This window comes from Garra rufa, chromosome 2, assembly GCF_049309525.1.
Source record: "Garra rufa chromosome 2, GarRuf1.0, whole genome shotgun sequence".
In the NCBI taxonomy this organism is placed as follows: Eukaryota; Metazoa; Chordata; class Actinopteri; order Cypriniformes; family Cyprinidae; genus Garra; species Garra rufa.
This window is the reverse complement of record NC_133362.1, coordinates 6,011,252-6,033,910: the sequence shown is the minus strand read 5'-3', so window position 1 is coordinate 6,033,910 and position 22,659 is coordinate 6,011,252. Positions and strand designations below refer to the sequence as shown.

The following is a 22,659-nucleotide window of genomic DNA, read 5'->3' as shown; positions in this document are numbered from 1 at the left end:
CTTGTTTTAAGCAAAAACTCACTTAATTTTGACTTATTTTTTTCTGAAAACAAGACAATAATTTTTACTTGTCTATAAAATCCTTTTCGATTTAAGAATTTTTAGATATTTTGGCTGGAAACAAGACAAAAATCTAAGTAAGAAAAGCATTTTTTTGCAGTGTAGAGATCATCTGAAAGCTAAAATAAGCATTGCATTGATGTATAGTTTTGTTAGAATAGGACAATATTTGACAGTGAAACAAATATTTGAAAATCTAGAATCTGAGGGTGCAAAAAAATCGAAATATTGAGAAATTTGCCTGTATTTTGCCTTTCAAATCTTTCAAATCACAAATTGACAAACCCCTGATTTAGACTGATCTCTTTTCTCCTAGAACTGAAAATATATAACTATTTGTGACCCTGGACCACAAAACCAGTCATAACTTGGGTACATTTTTTGAAACTGAGATTTACACTGCAAAAAATGATTTTCTTACTTAGATTTTTTTGTCTTGTTTCCAGCCAAAATATCTAAAAAAAATTTAAATCAAGAAGGATTTTCTAGACAGGTCAAAATTACTGTCTTGTTTTCGGAAAAAAGAAGTTAAAATTAGTGAGTTGGAGGTAAGCCAATGGGGTAAGCAAAATAATGCTTGAAATAAGATTATTTTGCTTGTTTTAAGCAAAAACTCACTTAATTTTGACTTATTGTTTCTGAAAACAAGACAATAATTTTTACTTGACTATAAAATCCTTTTCGATTTAAGAATTTTTAGATATTTTGGCCGGAAACAAGACAAAAATCTAAGTAAGAAAAGCATTTTTTTTGCAGTGTAGACATCATCTGAAAGCTGAAATAAGCATTGCATTGATGTACGGATTTGTTAGAACAGGACAATATTTGACAGCGAAACAAATATTGGAAAATCTAGAATCTGAGGGTGCAAAAAAAAAAATCTAAATATTAAGAAAATTGCCTTTATAATTGTGCAAATAAAGTTCTTAGCAATGCATATTACTAATCGAAAATTAAGCTTTGATATATTTACTGTAGGAAATTTACATAATATCTTAATGGAACATGATCTTGGCCATTGCTACAAATACACCCCTGCTACTTAAGTCTGTTTTTTTGGTCAAAAACATTACAAAACATTCAGTGCATTGAAAACAGATCTACTGTCTTTGTTAATGTTGATTAAAAAGAACTTTTAATTTTTCATTAACTGTGAAACAAACAGGTGTAATAACCAAGTAAACAATAGGATTTTCAGCATGATTAATTCCTAAGTAAAAAACGAAAACAAATCTACTTTTAGTTAGATAGACTAGTAGATAAAGTTAATTTTCAATTCAGTTCAATGCGAAACCAATAAAAGCAATTGGCTTTAAAGTTATCTCGTCACAAATAGAACCGAATCCGATTCATCTGAACAAATCGGCTCAAATGGACCCCCGACCTCCTGCAACTAAAACCTGCAGCCTTTGTCTTAATAGCAACCCCAAATCTTTACTAATTAGGCCACCTACTACTAACAAAGGTATTAACGTTTTAAGATGCTTCTGAATGCGACAGATGTAACGCGAGAGCAAATTCGATTTCACACTCATCCCGCCTTCAGTGTGGGAACTATGAATGAAATAAGGCGGGGCGTATTTATCAGATCTGTACCGCTGGTCACGCCCACGCCACTGACGTCAGAGATTTGGTTTGTACTGGCGACGTGCGGAACGCAGACCACCACAAGCACGCGCAAAGAGGAGCGCGCGCCAGCAGGATGGAGCTCGCGCGGCACGACCCTAAAGCCAGCCGTTTGTATAACGGAAAATGAGTGAATATTATTGTATGATGAAACGGGTTTTTAGTTGTTGAGGCGTGGAAAAGCGTGAAAGTTATCAGCGGGAACGCGCGTGGAAGGACTGGATTTAAAGGGCCAGCAGCGCGCAAACGCGAGCATGGACCGATGCGCCACGGTTCTGGACTCGGACCGCGATAAACAGTATTGCGAGCTGTGTGGAAAGATGGAAAACCTTTTAAAATGTGGTCGCTGCCGGATATCCTTCTACTGCAGCAAGGAACATCAGAAACAGCATTGGAGAAAACACAAACTCACCTGCAGGGAGGCTGACAAGACCATGATTGTGGCACCAACTTCACCGCAGGAGGAGAAAAATCCTGATACAGAGAGAAAAGATCTGATCAACAGAAGCGAAAGCTCAGAAACTGACAGCAATGCCATTAAACCCAAACCCCAAAGCCACAAACTGGCCATGGAGTATATAGTCCCCTGTATGAACAAACATGGCATTTGTGCAGTCGACAACTTTTTAGGTGAGGACATCGGGGTTTCCATACTGGAGGATGTGAAAGCTCTTCATCAGACTGGCAAGTTCACAGACGGACAGCTGGTGAGTCAGAAAAGTGATTGTTCTAAAGACATAAGGGGGGATAAAATCACTTGGATCGAGGGGAAGGAGCCTGGATGCGAGAAGATCCGCTTCTTGATGAGTCGCATGGATGATCTGGTTAGGAACTGCAATGGGAAACTGGGAAACTACTCAATAAATGGAAGGACTAAAGTAAGTATAGCGCGGATGATTTAAGAACACCGGCTCATTGATGTTTTGAATAAATGTCTGCAGTTACAGTTCAGTCTATTGACTTAAAGGGATGGTTCACTCAGTTTGTTTAACCATTTTATAGAGTGCAAAATGAAGTGCATTTTCAATAACAGAACACAAAGCTCTTCTACAACATCAAAAAAAGAGTATAGCTTTGTTTGCCAGTTGCAAACCATCAAATTAAGCCGTGAACATATGAAAAACATTGTTTCTCTTTGAAAAACAGGAGACATCTGGATTTAAAACAGAAAATACATCTCATAAATTATGATTTTTAAAAAAAAAACATTTTATAAAAGGTGCAAAATTAAGTGCATTTTCGATAACAGAACACAAAGCTCTTCTACAACACCATATTTCTTTCAAAAAAGAGTCTAAATGGAAATAAATTAAAAGCCTTGATTTGATCATAGCTTATATTCAATTCTTTTGCTCAACTTGATCTCTTCTGCAAATATAAATGGCCATTTTGGCTTTACTTTAAAATAAAATTATTTAACAACTGACACTCATACTTTCATTTTTGAACATTTAAAACCCCCCCAAAAAGTTTGCACAAAAAAAAAAAACAGCTGAAAACATTTTGCAAACCATCAAAGGCTGAACCATTGAATGCATGAAAAACATTCTCTCTGAAAAACAAAACAAAAAGGACATTCATTGCTAACATCTGGATTTAAAACAGAAATAAAAGCAAATGCAAATCTCAAAATTTATGATAAAAAAAAAAAATAAACATTTATTTAAAGTGCAAAATTAAGTGCATTTTCAATAACTCTTCTGCAATTGTAAATGGTCATTTTGGCTTTACCCCAAAGTCTCTCTCTGAAAAACAAAAAGGTCATTCATTGCTAACATCTGGATTTAAAACAGAAATAAAAGCAAATGTAAATCTCAAAAATGATGATTAAAAAAAAAAACATTTTATAAAAGAGTGAAAAATGAAGTGCTCTTCTACAAAACAATATTCCTTCCAAAAAAATAGCTTTGTTAAAAAAAAGAAAGAAAATCAATTAAAAGCCTTGATTTGATCATAGCATATATTCGGTATGTTAATTTGATTTCTTCTGCTAATGTAAATGGAAATTTTGGCTTTACCCCAAAAAAAAATGTGACAACTGGCGCTCATACTTTAGTATTTGAACATATTTAAAACCCAAAATAAAACGTTTGCACAGAAAACAATTAAAAACATTGTGCAAACCGTGAAATAAAGGCTTAAGCCTTGAAGGTATGAAAAACAGTCTCTCTCTGAAAAAAAAAAATGATATTCATTGCCAACATCTGGCTTTAAAACAGTATTAAAAGCAAATGCACATCTCAAAAATTATGATTTTTAAAAAAACGTTTTATAAAATGTGCAAAATGAAGTGCATTTTCACCAACAGAGAACAAAACTCTTCTACGACACCATATTTCTTCATAAAAGAGTAAAAAGTAACAACTGACTTTAGTTTTTGAACATACTTAGAACACAAAATAAAACAGAAAATAATTGAAAAGATTTAGCAAACAATCAAATAAAGGCTTAAACCTTGAATACATGAAAAACATTCTCTCTCTCTGAAAAAACAAAACAAAAAGGACATTCATTGCTAACATCTGGATTTGAGACAGAAATACAAGCAAATGCAAATCTCAAAAATAATTTTTTTTTGCATTTTATAAAAAGAGTGCAAAATAAAGTGCAATTTTAATAACAGAACACAAAGTTCTTCTACCACAGCAATTTCCTTCAAAAAAAAAACAAACAAAAAAAACATAGCTTTGTAAAAATGAAAATCTATGACACCATATTTCTTCACCACATTTCTTCATAAAAGAGTAAAAAATAACAACTGACACTCATACTTTAGTTTTTGAACATACTTAAAACACAAAATAAAACAGAAAATAATTGAAAAGATTTTGCAAACCATCAAATAAAGGCTTAAGCCTTGAAGGCATGCAAACAGTCTCTCTGAAAAACAAAAAAGGACATTCATTTCTAACATCTGGATTTGAAACAGAAATAAAAGCAAATGCAAATCTGTCATTTACTCACAAGTTTGTTGTTCCAAAGCGTTATGCATTTCTTTCTTCTGCTAAAACTATTTTTGGTCCACACAATGGAAGTCAATGGGAACCAACATTCTTCAAAATATCTTCTTTTGTCTTCCAAAAAGAAAATAATCTTTAACTGCACACTTTAGCCATATTTTGTTGAAACTAAAGCAGTTCAATCTGTCTGCTTGCTTTCACCAGTATGCACATACTTACTTGCTTGCATGATTAACAAAAGCCAGAATTTTAATGTTATTAGATGGATAAAGTGATGTATGCACATTTCTGAGCAAATATTTCACATATTTTAAATTATTTAATCCAGCATTCTTATTCATTTGCTTACTTTTTCTGCTTTTTCAAACTCATAGTACTTACTTTCTTCCATAAAACACAAAAAAACGTGCATGTTTTCCATGCATTGAATGCATAGTGGCTTTCAAGCTCCAAAAAGAACAAAAAACTGAATACACCTTGCAGAATCTGCAAAATGTCAATTATTTTACCAAAATAAGAGGGATCATACAAAATGCATGTTCTTTTTTATTTAGTACTGATCTGAATACGATATTTCACATAAAAGACGTTTGCATATAGTCCACAAGAGAAAATTATAGTTGAATTTATAAAAAAAAAACACTTTTGATTCTTCATACTGTGTTGTTACCTGAATGATCCACAGCTGTGTTTTTGTTTAGTGATAGTTGTTCATGAGTCCCTTGTTTGTCCTGAACAGTTAAACTGACCGCTGTTCTTTAGAAAAATTCTTCAAGTCCCACAAAATATTTGTTTTTTCAGCATTTTTGTGTATTTGAACCCTTTCCAACAATAACTGCATGCTTTTGAGATGCATCTGTTCACACTGAGGACAACTGAGGGACTCATATGCAACTATTACAGAAGGTTCAAACACTCACTGATGCTCCAGAAGGAAACAAAACGCATTACGCATTACAAACTTTTTGAAATTTGAAGATTAGGGTAAATTAAAATTATTTTGTCTTCTGGGAAACATGTAAGTATCTTCTGTAGCTTCTTAAGGGCAGTACTAAATAAAAAAATATGAAATTTAGGCAAAATAAGAAAAATGTACACATCTTCATTTTATTCAAAAGTTTTCACCCCTGGTTCTTAATGCATGTTTTTTTCTTCTGGAGCATCAGTGAGTGTTTGAACCTTCTGTAATAGTTGCATATGAGACCCTCAGTTGTCCTCAGTGTGAAAAGATGGATCTCAAAATCATACAGTCATTGTTGGAAAGGGTTCAAATGCACAAAAATGCTGAAAGGACCTGAAAGATTTTTCTGGAGAACAGCAGGCAGTTTAACTGTTCAGGACAAACAAGGGACTCATGAACAACTTTCACTAAACAAAAAAACAACATTCAGGTAACAACACAGTATTAGGAATCAAGTGTATGTAAACTTTTGAACAGACCCAATTTTTATATGAAATATCTAATTCGGGTCAGTACTAAATAAAAAATAACATGCATTTTGTATGATCCCTATTATTTTGGTCAAACAATTAACATTTTACAGATTCTGCAAGGTGTATGTAAACTTTTGACTTCAGCTGTATATAGTTCATTTTGGATGTAATTATTGTGAAAGTAACATTGGAAACTATTTCGGTTCAATTTAGTGTATAATTTCCAGAGTCGCTGCATCCTTGACTTTTTTCTGGCAAATTGTGATTTGTTCTTTAATTTTTGGGTCGGTTAGGAAAGTAATAGTTTCTGCAAAGAAAATTACACAGAGAGTATTTATAGTTAGAATCTGTGCTTTTAAACTTTGAGCAACAGTTTCACTTTTTCTTTGCTAAGGTCATGGGTTTGATTTCCAGTGAATGCTTGACTGATAAAGTGTGTATCGTGGCATTAATGTAATTTACAGTTGAGTTGTTATTCACTTGATTAGTTTATATAAATGCATCTGTGAATAAAAACAGTTGACTTTATCTGCCATGACAGCCAATGCAGTTACTGAAATAATAATAATAATATATATATATATATATATATATATATATATATATTTTTTTTTTTTTTTTTTTTTTTTTTTTACTAGGATTGAGTTATTTTTCTGTAAACACTAGCACTCAATGTCTAAACACACTTGACTGAATTGGTTTTCATGGTCATAATTACTTTCAAATGTAAATTGTTATGCTTAAGTGCTTGAAATATGTCTTGTAAGCTGTATTTCTTTACAAAAACAGTGTTTTTAATGCTTAAGTTAGAGCAGATGAGAGAAGCATCATTATCAGATGTGCGGCATACATATAAACTCCTTCAGGAGGGTTTAAAAACCTCTCAAGAAGCTCAAATAAATAAAATAAAATAACAAAAATTAAATAAACTAAAACTGTAGAAAATAGTTACTTGAAATAAAATAAATGTTGACTGAAAATGAATGTTTTTTTAAAAATGTAACTTAATTTATTTAGTTTTGTTTAATTTTGAACCAATTCTTGTTAGCTGAAGTACTAAAATAAGATTAAAATAATCAACACACAAAATAAAAACACACAATAAAACGACTAAAACTTAAATTAAAATGAAAACAGAAAATATAAAAATCAAATCAAATTCAAAATATTACCAAAATGACCAAAATAAAATAACCTAAAAATAAAAGCTAGACATAAACAGTGTCAAAAACACAATAAAATTATGGAAACTTTAACTAAAATGAAAACAGAAAATAAATTATAAAAAAAAAAAAAAAATTGAAAATAACCTAAAACTAAAAACCAAAAATAAATAAATAAAAATACAGTAACAACAGTGTCAAAAACACACAATAAAATGACTAAAACTTTAAATAAAATTAAAACGGAAAATATTAAATAAAATCTAAATTCAAAATATTACCAAAATACTAAAATAACAAAAAATAAACTTATTTCAGTTATTTGTCAAAGCAACAATACATCTAAAAAACAAAAAAGTAATAACAGTGTCAAAAACACTCAATAAAATGACTAATACTTTAACCAAAATAAAAAACGGAAAATATAAAAATAAAATCAAATAAAATTAATTTTAAAATTTTATATTTTATAAAAAAAAAAAAAAAAAAATATATATATATATATATATATATATATATATATAACAGTGTCAAAACACACAATAAAACTACTTACTACTAAGTTTAACTAAAGTAAAAAATGAAAATATATGAAAATAAAATCAAATTCCAAATATTACCGAAATACTTAAATAACTAAAAACATTTTTTTTAATTTCAGTTATTTGTCAAAGCAACACTAATTTTTACAAGAAAAAAAATAAATGTTGACTGGAAATAAATGTTTTTAAAAAATGAAAAACAAACAAACAAACAAACAAAAAAGTAATAAGAGTGTCAAAGCACACAAAAACATACAACTTTAACTAAAATGAAAATGGAAAATATAAAAATAAAATCTAATTAAAAATTCAAAAAGCAACACTCATTTTGGTTGTTTAAATGCTTTAGGTTAAAATGCAAAATTACTTAAATTAAGTTAACTAAAAAAATCAAAATAGTTACTTATAAAATAAATGTCAACTGAAAATAAATGTTTATAAAAAAATGCAAAAATAAAAAAAGTAATACGAGTGTCAAAGCACACAAAAACATACAACTTTAACTAAAATGAAAACGGAAAATATAAAAATAAAATCTAATTAAAAATTCAAAAAGCAACACTCATTTTGGTTGTTTAAATGCTTTAGGTTTAAATGCTAAAATAACTCAAATTAAATTAACTAAAAAAATCAAAATAGTTACTTATAAAATAAATGCCAACTGAAAATAAATGTTTATAAAAAATGCAAAAATAAAAAAAGTAATACGAGTGTCAAAGCACACAAAAACATACAACTTTAACTAAAATGAAAATATAAAAATAAAATCTAATTAAAATTTCAAAAAGCAACACTCATTTTGTTGTTTAAATGTTTGTTGTTTGTTGTTTAAAACAATAAAAATAGTTACTTCTAAAATAAATGCCAACTGAAAATAAATGTTTTTAAAAAAGGAAAAAAAAAGTAATAAGAGTGTCAAAGCACACAAAAACATACAACTTTAACTAAAATGAAAATGGAAAATATAAAAATAAAATCTAATTAAAAATTCAAAAAGCAACACTCATTTTTGTTGTTTAAATGCTTTAGGTTAAAATTCTAAAATAACTTAAATTAAATAAACTAAAACAATAAAAATAGTTACTTATAAAATAAATGCCAACTGAAAATAAATGTTTATAAAAAAAAGTAAAAAAATAAAAATAAAATAAGAGTGTCAAAGACACAAAAACATACAACTTTAACTAAAATGAAAACGGAAAATATAAAAATAAAATCTAATTAAAAATTCAAAAAGCAACACTCATTTTTGTTGTTTTTTAAATGCTATAGGTTAAAATGCTAAAATAAGTCAAATTAAATAAACTAAAACAATAAAAATAGTTACTTATAAAATAAATGCCAACTGAAAATAAATGTTTATAAAAAAAGTTTTAAAAAAAAGTAATAAGAGTGTCAAAGCACACAAAAACATACAACTTTAACTAAAATGAAAACGGAAAATATAAAAATAAAATCTAATTAAAAATTCAAAAAGCAACACTCATTTTGGTTGTTTAAATGCTTTAGGTTAAAATGCTAAAATAAGTCAAATTAAATAAACTAAAACAATAAAAATAGTTACTTCTAAAATAAATGCCAACTGAAAATAAATGTTTATAAAAAATTAAAAAAAAAAAAAAAAGTAATAAGAGTGTCAAAGACACAAAAACATACAACTTTAACTAAAATGAAATCGGAAAATATAAAAAAAAAAATTCTAAATATTTCCAAATTACTAAAATAACACTGTGACACATTTTCCTCCAAAAGGTACATACAGTTTTAGTACTTCAAAAGTACACATTTGTACCATTTAAAAAAAGGAGCCATCCAGTGACAGCTTTTGTACCTTTTTTCTGAGAGTGTAAATTCAGAGATTGATGACTTCACTATTATTCTAATTAGTGTAAAGTATCCAGAATACAGTCAGTAGGAGTTAAAGCCACATTTGCATTTGTATATCCCCATTTTTTTGTCTATGAAAGCCTCTTTCAGGCCTCAGCGTAAGTTTCTCTTTGCGTGTGACCTCCGAACTCTCTCTGGTCGGCCTCCTCTCACTGTCCCTGAGTATAAGAGAGTGACTGAGTAGGACGGGCCCATCCCGCCTCCGCTAGCCCACCCTCTCTTTCACATTCGCGGATTACAAATTAGCATGCGAGTTACCTTGATGTTAAGCACTTTCTACAGTTTCCCTTCTGCAGTCCTCCAGTAAGCCCACCATTAAACCTTGTGGCTGTAACCAAGGTCTCAGGTCCTGTTTTTCTTTCTCTGGTATTTAACTTTTATTTAATTGAGCGGGTTTAGTCTCTGTGTCTCTTGTCTAAAGCTTGGCGAATATTTCTAGAGTTAAAGAGATTAAAACTAATCTGTCAAGCTCTGTATCTTTGCCAAACCACACAGATTTCTAATCACACTCACTCTGCTTATTTTCAATTAAATATTAGTGCTTAACCATTGTTATTTTAGTATAACTATGATAATATTAAGTTTTATTAGTTTTTATTAGTAGTAGTACTAGTTTTTTTAGTACTTTTTCTTGTCATTTTATACATTTTCATTAATATTTAGTTATTATTATGTTTTATTTTTTATATTTAATTATTTTTCATTTTTATTTAAATTTTAGGTACTTCTAGCAATTTTAGTTCATTTTAGTATTTATTTTTTATCATTTATCATTAATCAGTCTTTTTTAAATTAATATTATATTCAAATTTTTTCATGAAAAAATATTTTTTATTATAGATTTTTACTTAGTTTGAGTTATAAATAAGGTTTAGGCTTTTTATATTTAAAACTATGTTTTTATAGTATATTTTTTCTTTTAATATAAAATGATTATAGTTTTATTAGTTTTTTTATTAGTAGTAGTACTAGTTTTTTAAGTAGTTTGTCTTGTGATTTATAATTTTATATTAATATTTAATTAATTATTTGTTTTTATGGATTACATTTTTTATTAAAAAAAAAATTTACATTTAAAAAATATTTTTGGATTTTATTTTAGTTTGAGTTATAAAATAAGTTTAGGTCTTTTTTATTTAAAACTTTTTTATTTTATAGATTTTACAGTGTTTTATATATTATATTATATTATATTATATTATTTTTTCATATTTTAAAACTATTATAGTTTTATTCATTTTTATTAGTAGTAGTATTTTTTGTAGCTTTTGTTGTTTACACTTTTTTAAATTAATATTAAATTAAAATTTTTTATTGTTTTTGTTCAGTTTAAGTGAATTTAGAAAATCTAACTTTAGGTAAGTTTAGTAATTTTAGTTAATTTTTAATTTAGTAATTTTTGTCATTTGTACTTTTTTCAATTAATATTTTATTTTACTTTGAGTTATTTAATAGGTTTAAGCCTTTTTTGTTTAAAACTTTTTTATTTTATAAATTATACAGTGTTTTATATATATTATATTATATTATATTATATTATATTATTTTTTTTATATTTTAAAACTATTATAGTTTTATTATTAGTAGTAGTTTTTCCTGTTGTTTATACTTTTTAAATTAATATAAAATTAATTATTTTTTATTGTTTTTGTTCAGTTTAAGTGAGTTTAGAAAATAACTTTTTAATTTAGTCATTTTTGTCATTTGTACCATTTTTTTCAATTAATATTTTATTTTAGTTTGAGTTATTTAGGTTTAGGCTTTGTATATTTAAAACAATTTTTTATATATAATATACATTATTTATTATAAATTAGTTTTTCTCGTCATGTATACATTTTCTATTAATATTGAATTCTTTTTTAAATTTTTTTTTTTTCAGTTTAAGTGAGTTTAGAACATCAAGTTAACATAAAAGAGAAATACATTTCATTTTTTTTAATTATAGGTACTCAATCATTTTAGTTCAGTATTTTTTTACATTTATACTAGTTTTTAAAATTAATATTTAATTATTTTGTTTATTTTTTGTGTTATAAAATAAGTTTAGGCTTTTTTATATTTAAAAACATTTTTTAAATATTACAAATTATATTGTTAATATTTTATTATTTTATATTATAAAACTATTATAGTTTTATCAGTTTTTATTAGTAGTAGTACTAGTTTTGATCAATGAAAGTGACATTTTTTCTCATGTCAAAACATGCAAATGCTGGTCTCATTTTTGCCTTGATTTCCTATTTTTGTCTCTCTTTGACCATGGATGTTTCATCACATTATACAAGTTGGATATTTTACAGCATGTCTGAGCCAACTTCATGCATTTAGTTACACTGATAAAGGTCAAGCTAAAATACCATATTAACCATGCAATGACTTGCACAACTTTAATTGTCATGCTTATGATGGATGCACATTCTTGAACAGGCATTACATGTATTTTCAATGACTGAATACATTTATTCTTTATTTATTCACCTTCAAGTTGTCCCAAACCTATATGACTTACTTTCTTAGCATTACCCAGCATTTTTGTGAAAAAGAAAATCATGTCTTGGTCAAAAGGACAGAACATGAAGATTAAACATGAACTATTTAAGCAAAAACTTAAAACTTCTCCTTTTGCGCTCCACAGAAGAAAGAAATCCATAGAGGTTTGAAATGACATGAAGGTTAGGAAATGATGCCGACAGCCTCTTAGATTTGACTGTAACGTGACCTGCCTTTATGGTATGCGGCATTACAATAACCTCTCTGTGCACTTCATAATTTGTGTGAGTGGATCTATGCAAACAATGCATATAAAGAGAGTCCTGCTTTTACTGACTTCTGACCTAATTTTCTGGTTTGTGCAAAGGGGAAGTCATGCGGATTTGGCTTTAGAAGGCTTTGGCTGGATTGAGACTTTCTTATACTGAATCATTTCGCAACTGTACGGTCAATGACGTTCATGACATTTATGTGGGGGGAAAAGGACTGTCTTACTTTTTTCTTTTTTATGTGATACCAAGGCCTTTTGTTTTTATGTTTAGGTATTTTTTGCACATTAAAGGAGTAGTTATCTGAAATGTACTCACCCTCAGGTCATCGAAGATGTAGACAAATTTGTTTCTTCATCAAATTTAAAGAAATGTAACATTGCATCACTTGCTCACCAATGGATCCTCTGCAGTGAATGGGTGCCGTCAGAATGAGAGTCCAAACAGCTGATAAAAACATCAGTAATCCGCACCACTCCAGTCCATCAGTGAACATCTTGAGAAGACAAAAGCTGAATGTTTGTCAGAAACTTAAATTTTAACTTAAAATCAATGCTTCTGGCTAAAAAAAAGTCCATAATCCATAAGATTGCTTTCTGATGAGTTTGTTCTTTATCAAATTTGGAGAAATTTAGCATTGCATCACTTAATCACCAATGGATCCTTTGTAGCGAATGGGTGCCGTCAGAATGAGAGTCCAAACAGCTGATAAAAACATCACAATAATCCACAAGTAATCCACACCACTCCAGTCTGTCAATCAACATCTTGAGAAGCCAAAAGCTGTGTGTTTGTTAGAAACAAATCCATCATTTAGATATTTTTAACTTAAAATTAAAGCTTCTGGCTAAAATTTGAGTCCATAATCCATAATATTGCTTTCTGATGAGTTTGTTTCTTTATCAGGTTTGAAGAAATATAGCATTGCATCACTTAATCACCAATGGATCCTTTGTAGCGAATGGGTGCCGTCAGAATGAGAGTCCAAACAGCTGATAAACACATCACAATAATCCACAAGCAATCCACACCTGTCCAGTCCATCAATTAAGATCTTGAGAAACCAAAAGCTGAATGTTTGTTAGAAACTAATCCATCACTAAAATGTTTTTAACTTAAAATGCTTCTGGCTAAAATTTGAGTCCCTAATCCATAATAATGCTTACTGATGAGTGACTTCAAACAGCAAATTTTAAACAGGGGTTGAATAATTATGACATAGCTGTGTTATGAAAAAAATCTATACTTAAAATATATTCACATTATCACTTTTAATATGCCAGTAAACTGTTGTAATGCAAATTTTCTGGTCCTGGATCTCCAGAAAAGCCTGTATTTGTAAAGTACTGCAATCTCTGGGGGGTTGAAGAATTTTGATTGCAACTGTATATATCTTAGATTGACCAAAATTATTTTTCACATACTTTACTGCCTATCTGCCCATAATAATTCCACAAGAATTAAAAAAAAAAAAATGTATGATGTCCAAAAGGCACCGAATACTGGGACTGACCCATTTCCCTTAAAGGGATAGTTCACCCAAAAATGAAAATGTGATGTGTATCTGCTACCCCCAGGGCATCCAAGATGTAGGTGACTTTGATTCTTCAGTAGAGCACAAACGAAGATTTTTTAACTCAAACCGTTGAAGTTTCTTGCACAGACTGATTGTTTTGTGTGTTAAGACCTCAATGTATGCAAGCTGCAGGGTTTTGTTTGGTGATCTTTGTTTATTTTCTACTGCAGAAACAAAGTCACCTACATCTTGGTAAGCCGATAAACATGCAATTTTCTTTTTTGAAGGATGAAGTTGAATGGAGATATAGGGAGCACAGAGTTTTGGATTGCATAAAATAATAAACAAAGCAAACAAAAACATGGTGAAGAAAGAGTAAACAACACAAGAAGTGATTGGGATGATTTTTGATGAGACTTGGGAGCGTGCAACGTGTGACTGATGTGGTGTGTGCATCGCTATAATGGGTCCGTGTGTGTATGTATGGGTGTATGCGTGTGTTTGCATGTGTAAATGTGAGTGTGTATGACTAAAAAAGCCTCCTGAATGAAAACTGTGTAACCCAGTGTCACAAAAATATGTGTATATATGTAATATAGTTGAATTTTGAAGTAAGAAATGTTGGATTATTTTGATAATTTTTTATAAATAAAAATCAGAAAATGTATTCCTGTTTTTTTGTCTAAATAAGTCTGTTTACAAACTCACCACACAACATTAATGGCCAATATCTGTACTTTTTTGAAAACAAAAGACACCTTGCACTTGAAAATAGCACATTCTGTTAGAATTTTACAGTCAAATAAAGAAAATCTGTGAAAATGACCTATTTTGCCCTTAGGTCTTAAAGGGATAGTTCACCCAAAAATGAAAATTTGATGTTTATCTGCTTACCCCCAGGGCATCCAAGATTTAGATGACTTTGTTTCCTCAGCAGAACACAAACTAAGATTTTTAACTCAAGCCGGTGCAGTCTGTCAGTCAAATAATGTGAGTGGATGGGCACCAGACCTTTAAAGTAAACAAAACCATGCACAGACAAATCCAAATTACACCCTGCGACTCGTGACGACACATTGATGTCCTAAGACACGAAACGATCGGTTTTTGCGAAAAACTGAACAGCACCTACATCTTGGATGCCCTGGGGGTAAGCAGATAAACATCAAATTTTCATTTTTGGGTGAACTATCCCTATAAGGTGAGACACTACAGGTGAATAGGGTAAAAAAAAATTAACTAATAGTTATCACCTTACTCACCCAGATGATTGATTACATTGATAATTGCAAAAAAAAAAAAAATTAAATAAATTGTATTACAAGTTTTTCAAATGTTAGGTTTAAATATGCAAATGAAAATATAAATACTGTATAAAGTCAGTTTAAAAATTCTTGTTTAATTGTTTTGACATATTAGAGTCAAATGTTTTTACAGAGAGAATTTTGGGTATCTAATTTTGTCACTCCATATTTCAGAAAAAAAATTAAACAAACAAACAAAAAAAAAACATGTATGCACTACAAAAGTTTTTAAAATTGTTAAAATTTAAATTGTTTAATAAAATCTTAAATATGCTCAAAGTTCAAAAGGTGTTATTCATGTCAAAGACAACTTTAAAACCATGTATTTTTTTAACCATTTTTGAGGAAGTAAAATGTATAAAATCAGGCTAATTGTATATGAACAAATCCCTCTGTAAAAACCTTTAGCATATAGACAGGAATAAAAATGCAAAGTTTGGTGTGTGTAAGTGCTACTGAAGTGGAGATTTATGGCTCAGTGTAGGAGAAAAAACTCATTTTGAGAAAACAGCCTTTAAAAATATGTATTGTAATTGAAATGCATTAACACAAATAGATAAAGTGCTATAAAAGAAACAATTAACAGTGTATTTTGGATGTTTTCTTTCCACTAGTCTGAAAAAAAAACTTTATGAAACACCAAAAAGCCCAAAATCTCAAACTTGACAGGTGCAGGGGAAAAAAAAGACAAATGGTCATGGTATGGTCAAATGGTCATATTTGGTGGTTTAAAATGCTGTAAAATGTTTAGAATTGTTTAATAAAATCTTAAATATGCTCAAAGTTCAAAAGGTGTTATTCATGTCAAAGACAACTTTATAACTAATGTTGCTGAAATAACATCAATGCAATATGTTTTGATCTTTACTGGGGACTCTAAAATGAAAAACGTCTTAATAATGGATGTTTCTTTTGTTTTCACAAGATGTTAATTGATGGACTGGAGTGATGTGGATTACTGTGATGTTTTTAACAACTGTTTGGACTCTCATTCTGACGGCACCCATTCACTGCAGAGCTTCAATTGGTGAGCAAGTAATGCAATGATACATTTCTCCAAATCAGATGAAGAAACAAACTCGTTCACATCTTGGATGGTCTGAGAGTGAGTAAATTAGCAGGAAATTTTCAATTTTGCCTTCAAACGGCTTGCTTATGAGTTCCTCAGGCAGAAATCCATGATCGGCCTTGAGAAAAGACACTGTTGTTTTGATACTTTGCAGCTGTCGGCCGAATAGGAAAAGAGGATGCCGGAGGTGGTGGTGGTGTGTCATGGGAATGCCAAACGTGTTAAAGCATAATCGTTAATAACTCTCTCCTGTTAATATAAAGTAGAGCCAAAGCCCTTGTGACTTAATGTCTAGACTGCTGCTCAAGTAGATCGTATCAGCCAGCCTTCAAAGATCACATACTCATACACTTAGCCAAGACTTTCAGAGGGAAATAGCATGCTTACAGGGTTTGTTGATGTCTTATGGTTGATCATCTAATAATATGATTAGTATTCAGCACTGGAGTCTGGATCTTTTGTTCTCGCTTATGCATAAACGTGGCATAAATAAGTGGGATTTAATGTCGTGTCACTGGCACTTAAAAGTAAACATCGTGTTTTGCATGGGTTAATCACGCTTCGCTGGTGTTTGCAGTGGCTTTCTTCAGGTCATCCTCCTTTTCCTCCTACTTAGGAAATGATTGTGTCCTTAGAGACTGTGTAAATTAGATATTATCACTCTGACATCAAAAATATCCAGAGGCATTATTATGAGTACTACCAAGACTTCATTAAAGGGATAGCTCAGCAAAAGTCTTCAAAATGTAGTTTTTTTAGTTCAGCTTAAAAAAACAATCATCAACGACAGGATTTATTAACTTCTGCATGAACTGTAAGCTCCTTTAAGCATTTAGGCTCAGTTTTTGTCTTCTAAACTTAAAACCTAGACTTGTCCTAAAAAGTAGTAATGCAAATAATATGCATCAGTTTAAATGCATCATTTAAAAACATAAAACGAATAAACGTACTGTTATTTGTTTTATACGAAGAAACTCAGTCCTACAAAAAAATAATCTGAAAATGTTTCTACAGTACTGTCTCCCCTGAATTTTTAGTGGCTCACTTTGTCAGTTTGTTTATTGCTATTATGATTACTTGATTTATTTTTGGAGTTTAATTTGAGTCAGCAAAGGTTAGCTAACTCAAATGTTAACGTTGTTCATATCGGACACAAAAATAAACAGTGGCATGAGGCTAGCCGTGCTAAAGTTCTCTTATCAAACAATCAAACCAAATATTATTGTTTCAATAATCAGTTGTTTTGGAGGACCCTAAAAGCTTTGATTGTCCATAAAATGGTTTATCGGCAACACAAATGTCCTTTTTTCGTCTGCCAGCTTAATAATGCCAAGTTGCATGCCAAGTTGTTGGATAAAGTGGTCTTGTATCGCAGATTTTGGTGCTACTAATGCAGGAAAATATTGAGTTTGATTACATTGGAGTCGTTTTGAATGAACAGCTTCCAAATGCATAAATGTAATAGATGTCTAGAGGGTTCGTACAGATATTGTAAAATGAAATTCCAGGACTTTCAAGGACTTTTCAAGCACTATTTTTTATTTTTTTTTCCAGGACTTCAATCAGAGATCTCAATTATCAAACAGTGTCTTCTATTTCAAATTCTAAAAAAATATGTTACATTTTCTTAAGGGATTTGTATTTGTGTATACTTTTTCTTTTTTTCTTTGTTTTGTTTTGATAACTGTATCACTTAATGTTTTTTATGTTTTCTACCATTTAAGGAAAAAAAAAAGATTTGTGAAATCACTCTGTAATCCTGATATGAAACAAATGATTCGTAAACTGTAATGTACTCTCCCTCAGGCCATCCAAGAAGTAGATGAGTTTGTTTCTTCATCAGATTTGGAGAAATATAGCATTTCATCACTTGCTCACCAATGGATGCTCTGTAGTGAATGGGTGCCGTCAGAATGAGAGTCCAAACAGCTGATAAAAACATCACAATAATCCACAAGTAATCCACACCACTCTAGTCCACCAGTTAACATCTTGAGAAGACTAAAGCTGTGTGTTTGTAAGAAACAAATCCACCATTAAAATGTTTTAAACTTCAAACTGTTGCTTCCAGGCAAAATATAAGTCCATAATCCATAATACCACTTCCTCCAGAGAAAAGTCCATATCCTGTCCTTCAATATGTTTATTTACAGCCTGTTTTAAATTGTAAACAGTGCATGATCTGTGCAGATTTCTCTCCTGTTTCAGATCAGACGACTTTTTTCACTGGAGGAAACGTTATTATCAGGGTTTGAAATTAACACTAGCCAAATGCGGGTAAAAAAAACTTGTGAGACATCATGACATTATGGAGTATATTGCAAAAAAAAAAAAAAAAAAACACTCCTACAGAAATGCACCAATTCACGACTATGTTATGAAGTCTGGTTAGATCAGTTTAGTGCGTGTGCGAATTTAGAGTGCGTTCTTTCACTGCATGAATCAGTCTATTAATATGCATTAAGAACAATCACATAATTCAAAATACGGGGCAGAAAATTTATATATTTGTTAGTGGTGGGCCGTTATCGGCGTTAACGTGCTGCGTTAACGTGAGACTCTTATCGGGCGATAAAAAAAAATATCGCCGTTAATCTATTCTCAAAGTTGGGTTGGGAGCTGGGTCTAAACTACGCAAGCTATGATGACTTTCACCTTGATATTTTAGCGTGGATGTGTACCTAGCCGAATTGCACTGTAGGGGGCGAGAACGAGTCTTCGAACCTGTGTGTATGCCTACTGTGAAATTACCACATCAAACGAGACGTAACATGGATGCAGCTATGAAGCCGCCAGGTTTGCTTCAGGGCAGGGGCGTTGCTAGACCCTTTTTACTGGGGCACGTGCGTGAGTTATAATTTAATTTGATAATCCCGAAATAAAGACATTAAACAATATGCAACAACTGAATTGACGCTTCTAAAAGCAACGCAGTTGCAACGCACGTCGCGCAGCCTATTACGCAGAAGTACATGCAGTGTAGGAATAGTTGGTCACACAAGTTTGTATAGTTAATTATGTTGTAAATGCAATTGTCAAGCAGTTTGTGATGCATTTTGGAAATGCCAATGCGCCACCTGGCTTGAGAAACCCGTTCTCAAAGACTTACTTTTAGTCATTATTTGGGTAGCACACATATTCTGAATGCCTTCGGCAGAATTCAAATTAGCCATTTTAATCTAGATTAATCTAGATTAATTCCAAGATTACAGTGAGATTAATCTAGATTAAAAAAATTAATCTATGCCCACCACTAATATTTGTATAATTTCATATAGCTATAATATCACACAAAGAGTGACGTTTTTCTTTAAAAAATCAGCATGATTACAAATGTGATATTAATTTTATACAGTTCAATAAACAATAAGAGACTTACGTACATTTTAGGCACCGTATTGGCTGTTTTTGCTCTATTTCGTCAACAAAAATCATTCCAAACACAGCCACAGCACTGTTTTGCGTCTCAGAGCAACATGATGGTGTTTTGTTCCTGAATGAATCAACCGTTTAAATGATTCGGTTCAATCGCAATGACTCACTTATTAACAGTGACTTACTGCCACCTACTGACGGTTTTTATTTCACATTTAAAGTATCTTTTCATTTTTAAAATAATTTTAAAAATCAGTATTCAGTGTTTTATGTTTAAAATATCAAAATTTGCATTTGTAACTGCAGGTTAACTCTGGGCTTCATTAAACAGTGTGTAAATACATCTAAATGGCACCTTAGATGCAACTTCTGCAAAGATGAATTTTGTTGATTCTGATTTAATTTGTTTGGTAACAGCCTAAATGTATTGTTATTATAACTGACTGATTAAATATAAGAATTTCACTCAAAAGATGATGCACACTTTCCAAAAAATGGCTTCAAAAGGTAAAAATAAATTTATACTTATTGGAAAAGATTAATTTCTATCACTGCAGTGAACTGGCCACACAGAATATGAAGAATATCAAATAATTCAGGAGTCAGTTGTCCACACGCAATAACACATTCTGCATAATATTGTCCAATTATCTTTATAAATACCGTTATCGATAAAATCCCAGAAAATATTGAGATTTTTTTTTCAATATCACACACCCCTAGTACTGACACCAAATGATTTGCAAAAGGTCGCTTTGTCACGTCTGCTGTAGACAGCCTCAATCTGTTGCTTTATTTCTGTTCCTTTTTTTTTTTTTTTTTGGCTAGTAGAAGTTATGAAAAGTCAGTAACTTAAAAATTAGGAGCCAATTTGGCTGGTGAGTGAAAAAGTTATTTTCAGTTATGGACTCGACTAGTAAAAAAAAGTCTTAATGATGGATTTGATTCTTAGAAACATACAGTTTTTCACTTCTCAAGACGTTAATTGATGGACTGGAGTGGAGTGGATTACTTGTGAATTATTGTGATGTTTTTATCAGCTGTTTGGACTAGTTCGAGTTATGTTGAAGCCCTTTTAGATGGTGTTTTAAGGTTGCATGGAAGTCCCATGATGCTTCCGTGTGAACAGCTCGTCACTAATGAGGGATCCTGCTGTTGAGGTTTTATGGTTCGGAGGGCAGGAACTCTCTTAATATTCCGACATCAGCTCAAACCGGCTGGAATGTAAACAAAAGCCCTCAGCGGCCGGATCGGCCTGTTAATGAGGCTGTAAGGAATGCGGAAGAATGACACCGCTAGGATGGAGCAACGGCCGCTACACCCACATAAACACATCCTTTACTGTAAGGGCCTAAGCGTACGTTATCTTACACATCCATGAGAGCTGGCTGCCGTTAAGCTGCGGCACATTCGCCCGAGTCAGAGCTGCAGTTTTGAGCTGTATATGCAACATCCACAAATGCAGTTTTGTATAAGAACGTCAGATCTGAAGAGTATGAAGCATGGTGCCATTTCTAAAAAAAAAACAAAAAACCTAGGTCCTAGTAAACATGCTTACTGATTTAATGCATTTATTGAAAAATACTTTATAAAACAAATTAATGCATGGATATGAAATAGTGATTTTAATGTGTATAAAATTAATTTTATATAAATATGGATTGATCAATCAAGTGTTGCACGCAACCGAGTAACAACTGATTTAAAGTGAGTTTAGAAAAAGCAAATTGTGAATTAGCTGATTAAGCTATTATTTTAAATAATTAAATGATTAAATTATTAACTCATTAAGTGAAACTTATGTAATAAAGAATTTGTTGATTTTGTTTTTCATATTCACCTAGATAATAACTTGTTTAAATATATTTAATTATATTTCATTTTTTTTATATTCATGCAACTTTTTAAATAATCATCCAAATAATTAGTATTTTGTTTAAAAAATGTGTATTATTATTAAAAATTTAAAAAAACATTAAAAAAAATTAAGTGGGATTTATAGAATTGAGTTTTTTATAATCACCCAAATAATTAACTTTTTATTTAAAAAAAAGATTATTTTTATTAATTTAAAAATCACTTAACTTAAGAAATGTTGCTGTAGATGTTTTTCATATTCATGCAAATTATTTGTTTTTCATAATCATCCAAATAATTAGTAATTTGTTTTAAAAATGTGTATTATTATTAATTTAAAAACCATTCAAATCATTAAGTGAAATTTATAGAATTGAGTTTTTTTATATTCACCCAAATAATTAACTACTACTTTTTTTAAAATAAGGTATTTAAAAAAAAATCCCTAAACTTAAGAAATGTTGCTGTTGATGTTTTTCATATTCATGCAAATATAGATATTTTTTCATAACCATCCAAATAATTAATAACTTGTTTACAAAAATTCTGTATCATTAATAATTTAAAATCATTAAGTGGGATTTATAGAATTTAGATTTTTTTTATATTCACCCAAATAATTAACTTAGTTAATAATTTAAAAATCACTGAACTCTAAGTGAAATTTGTGGAATTAAGAATTTGTTGATTTTGTTTTTCATATTCACCCTAATAATTAATATCTTATTTAAAATTTTTTTAATTATTTAAATATCATTAAACTCATGAAGTAAAATTTATGCAATAGAGAAATTGTTGTTGACTTTTCATATTTACATAAATAATAATTTGTTTACAAAAATTAGTATTTTTAAGTATAAAAGTGTGTATAATTAATCTTTTTTAAATCATTAAGTGAAAGTGAAATTTTCAAATGAGAAAAATCAAATCATTCAAAATCAAATCATTAATAATTTATCATTTATCAATTAGCTGAATTCAGAATTTGCTGATAATGCTATTATTTTTAGTCATTAAGTAACATCCATGGAATTGTGAATTTCTTGATTTTGCTTATCATAATTACCCTAATATGTGACCCTGGACCACAAAACCAGTCATAAG

The 22,659-nt window shown here is 30.2% G+C and overlaps 1 protein-coding gene across 1 annotated transcript in view; it reads left to right on the top strand.

The window, feature by feature from the left end:
• The first annotated feature begins 1,753 nt into the window (after window positions 1-1,753).
• Window positions 1,754-22,659, top strand: part of egln1a (egl-9 family hypoxia-inducible factor 1a) — a 26,524-nt gene continuing 5,618 nt past the window's right edge. The window contains exon 1 of the mRNA XM_073834556.1: window positions 1,754-2,564. Within this exon, the coding sequence (XP_073690657.1) occupies window positions 1,941-2,564 (624 nt within the window). The 5' untranslated portion in view covers window positions 1,754-1,940. The remainder of the gene's footprint in view (window positions 2,565-22,659) is intronic.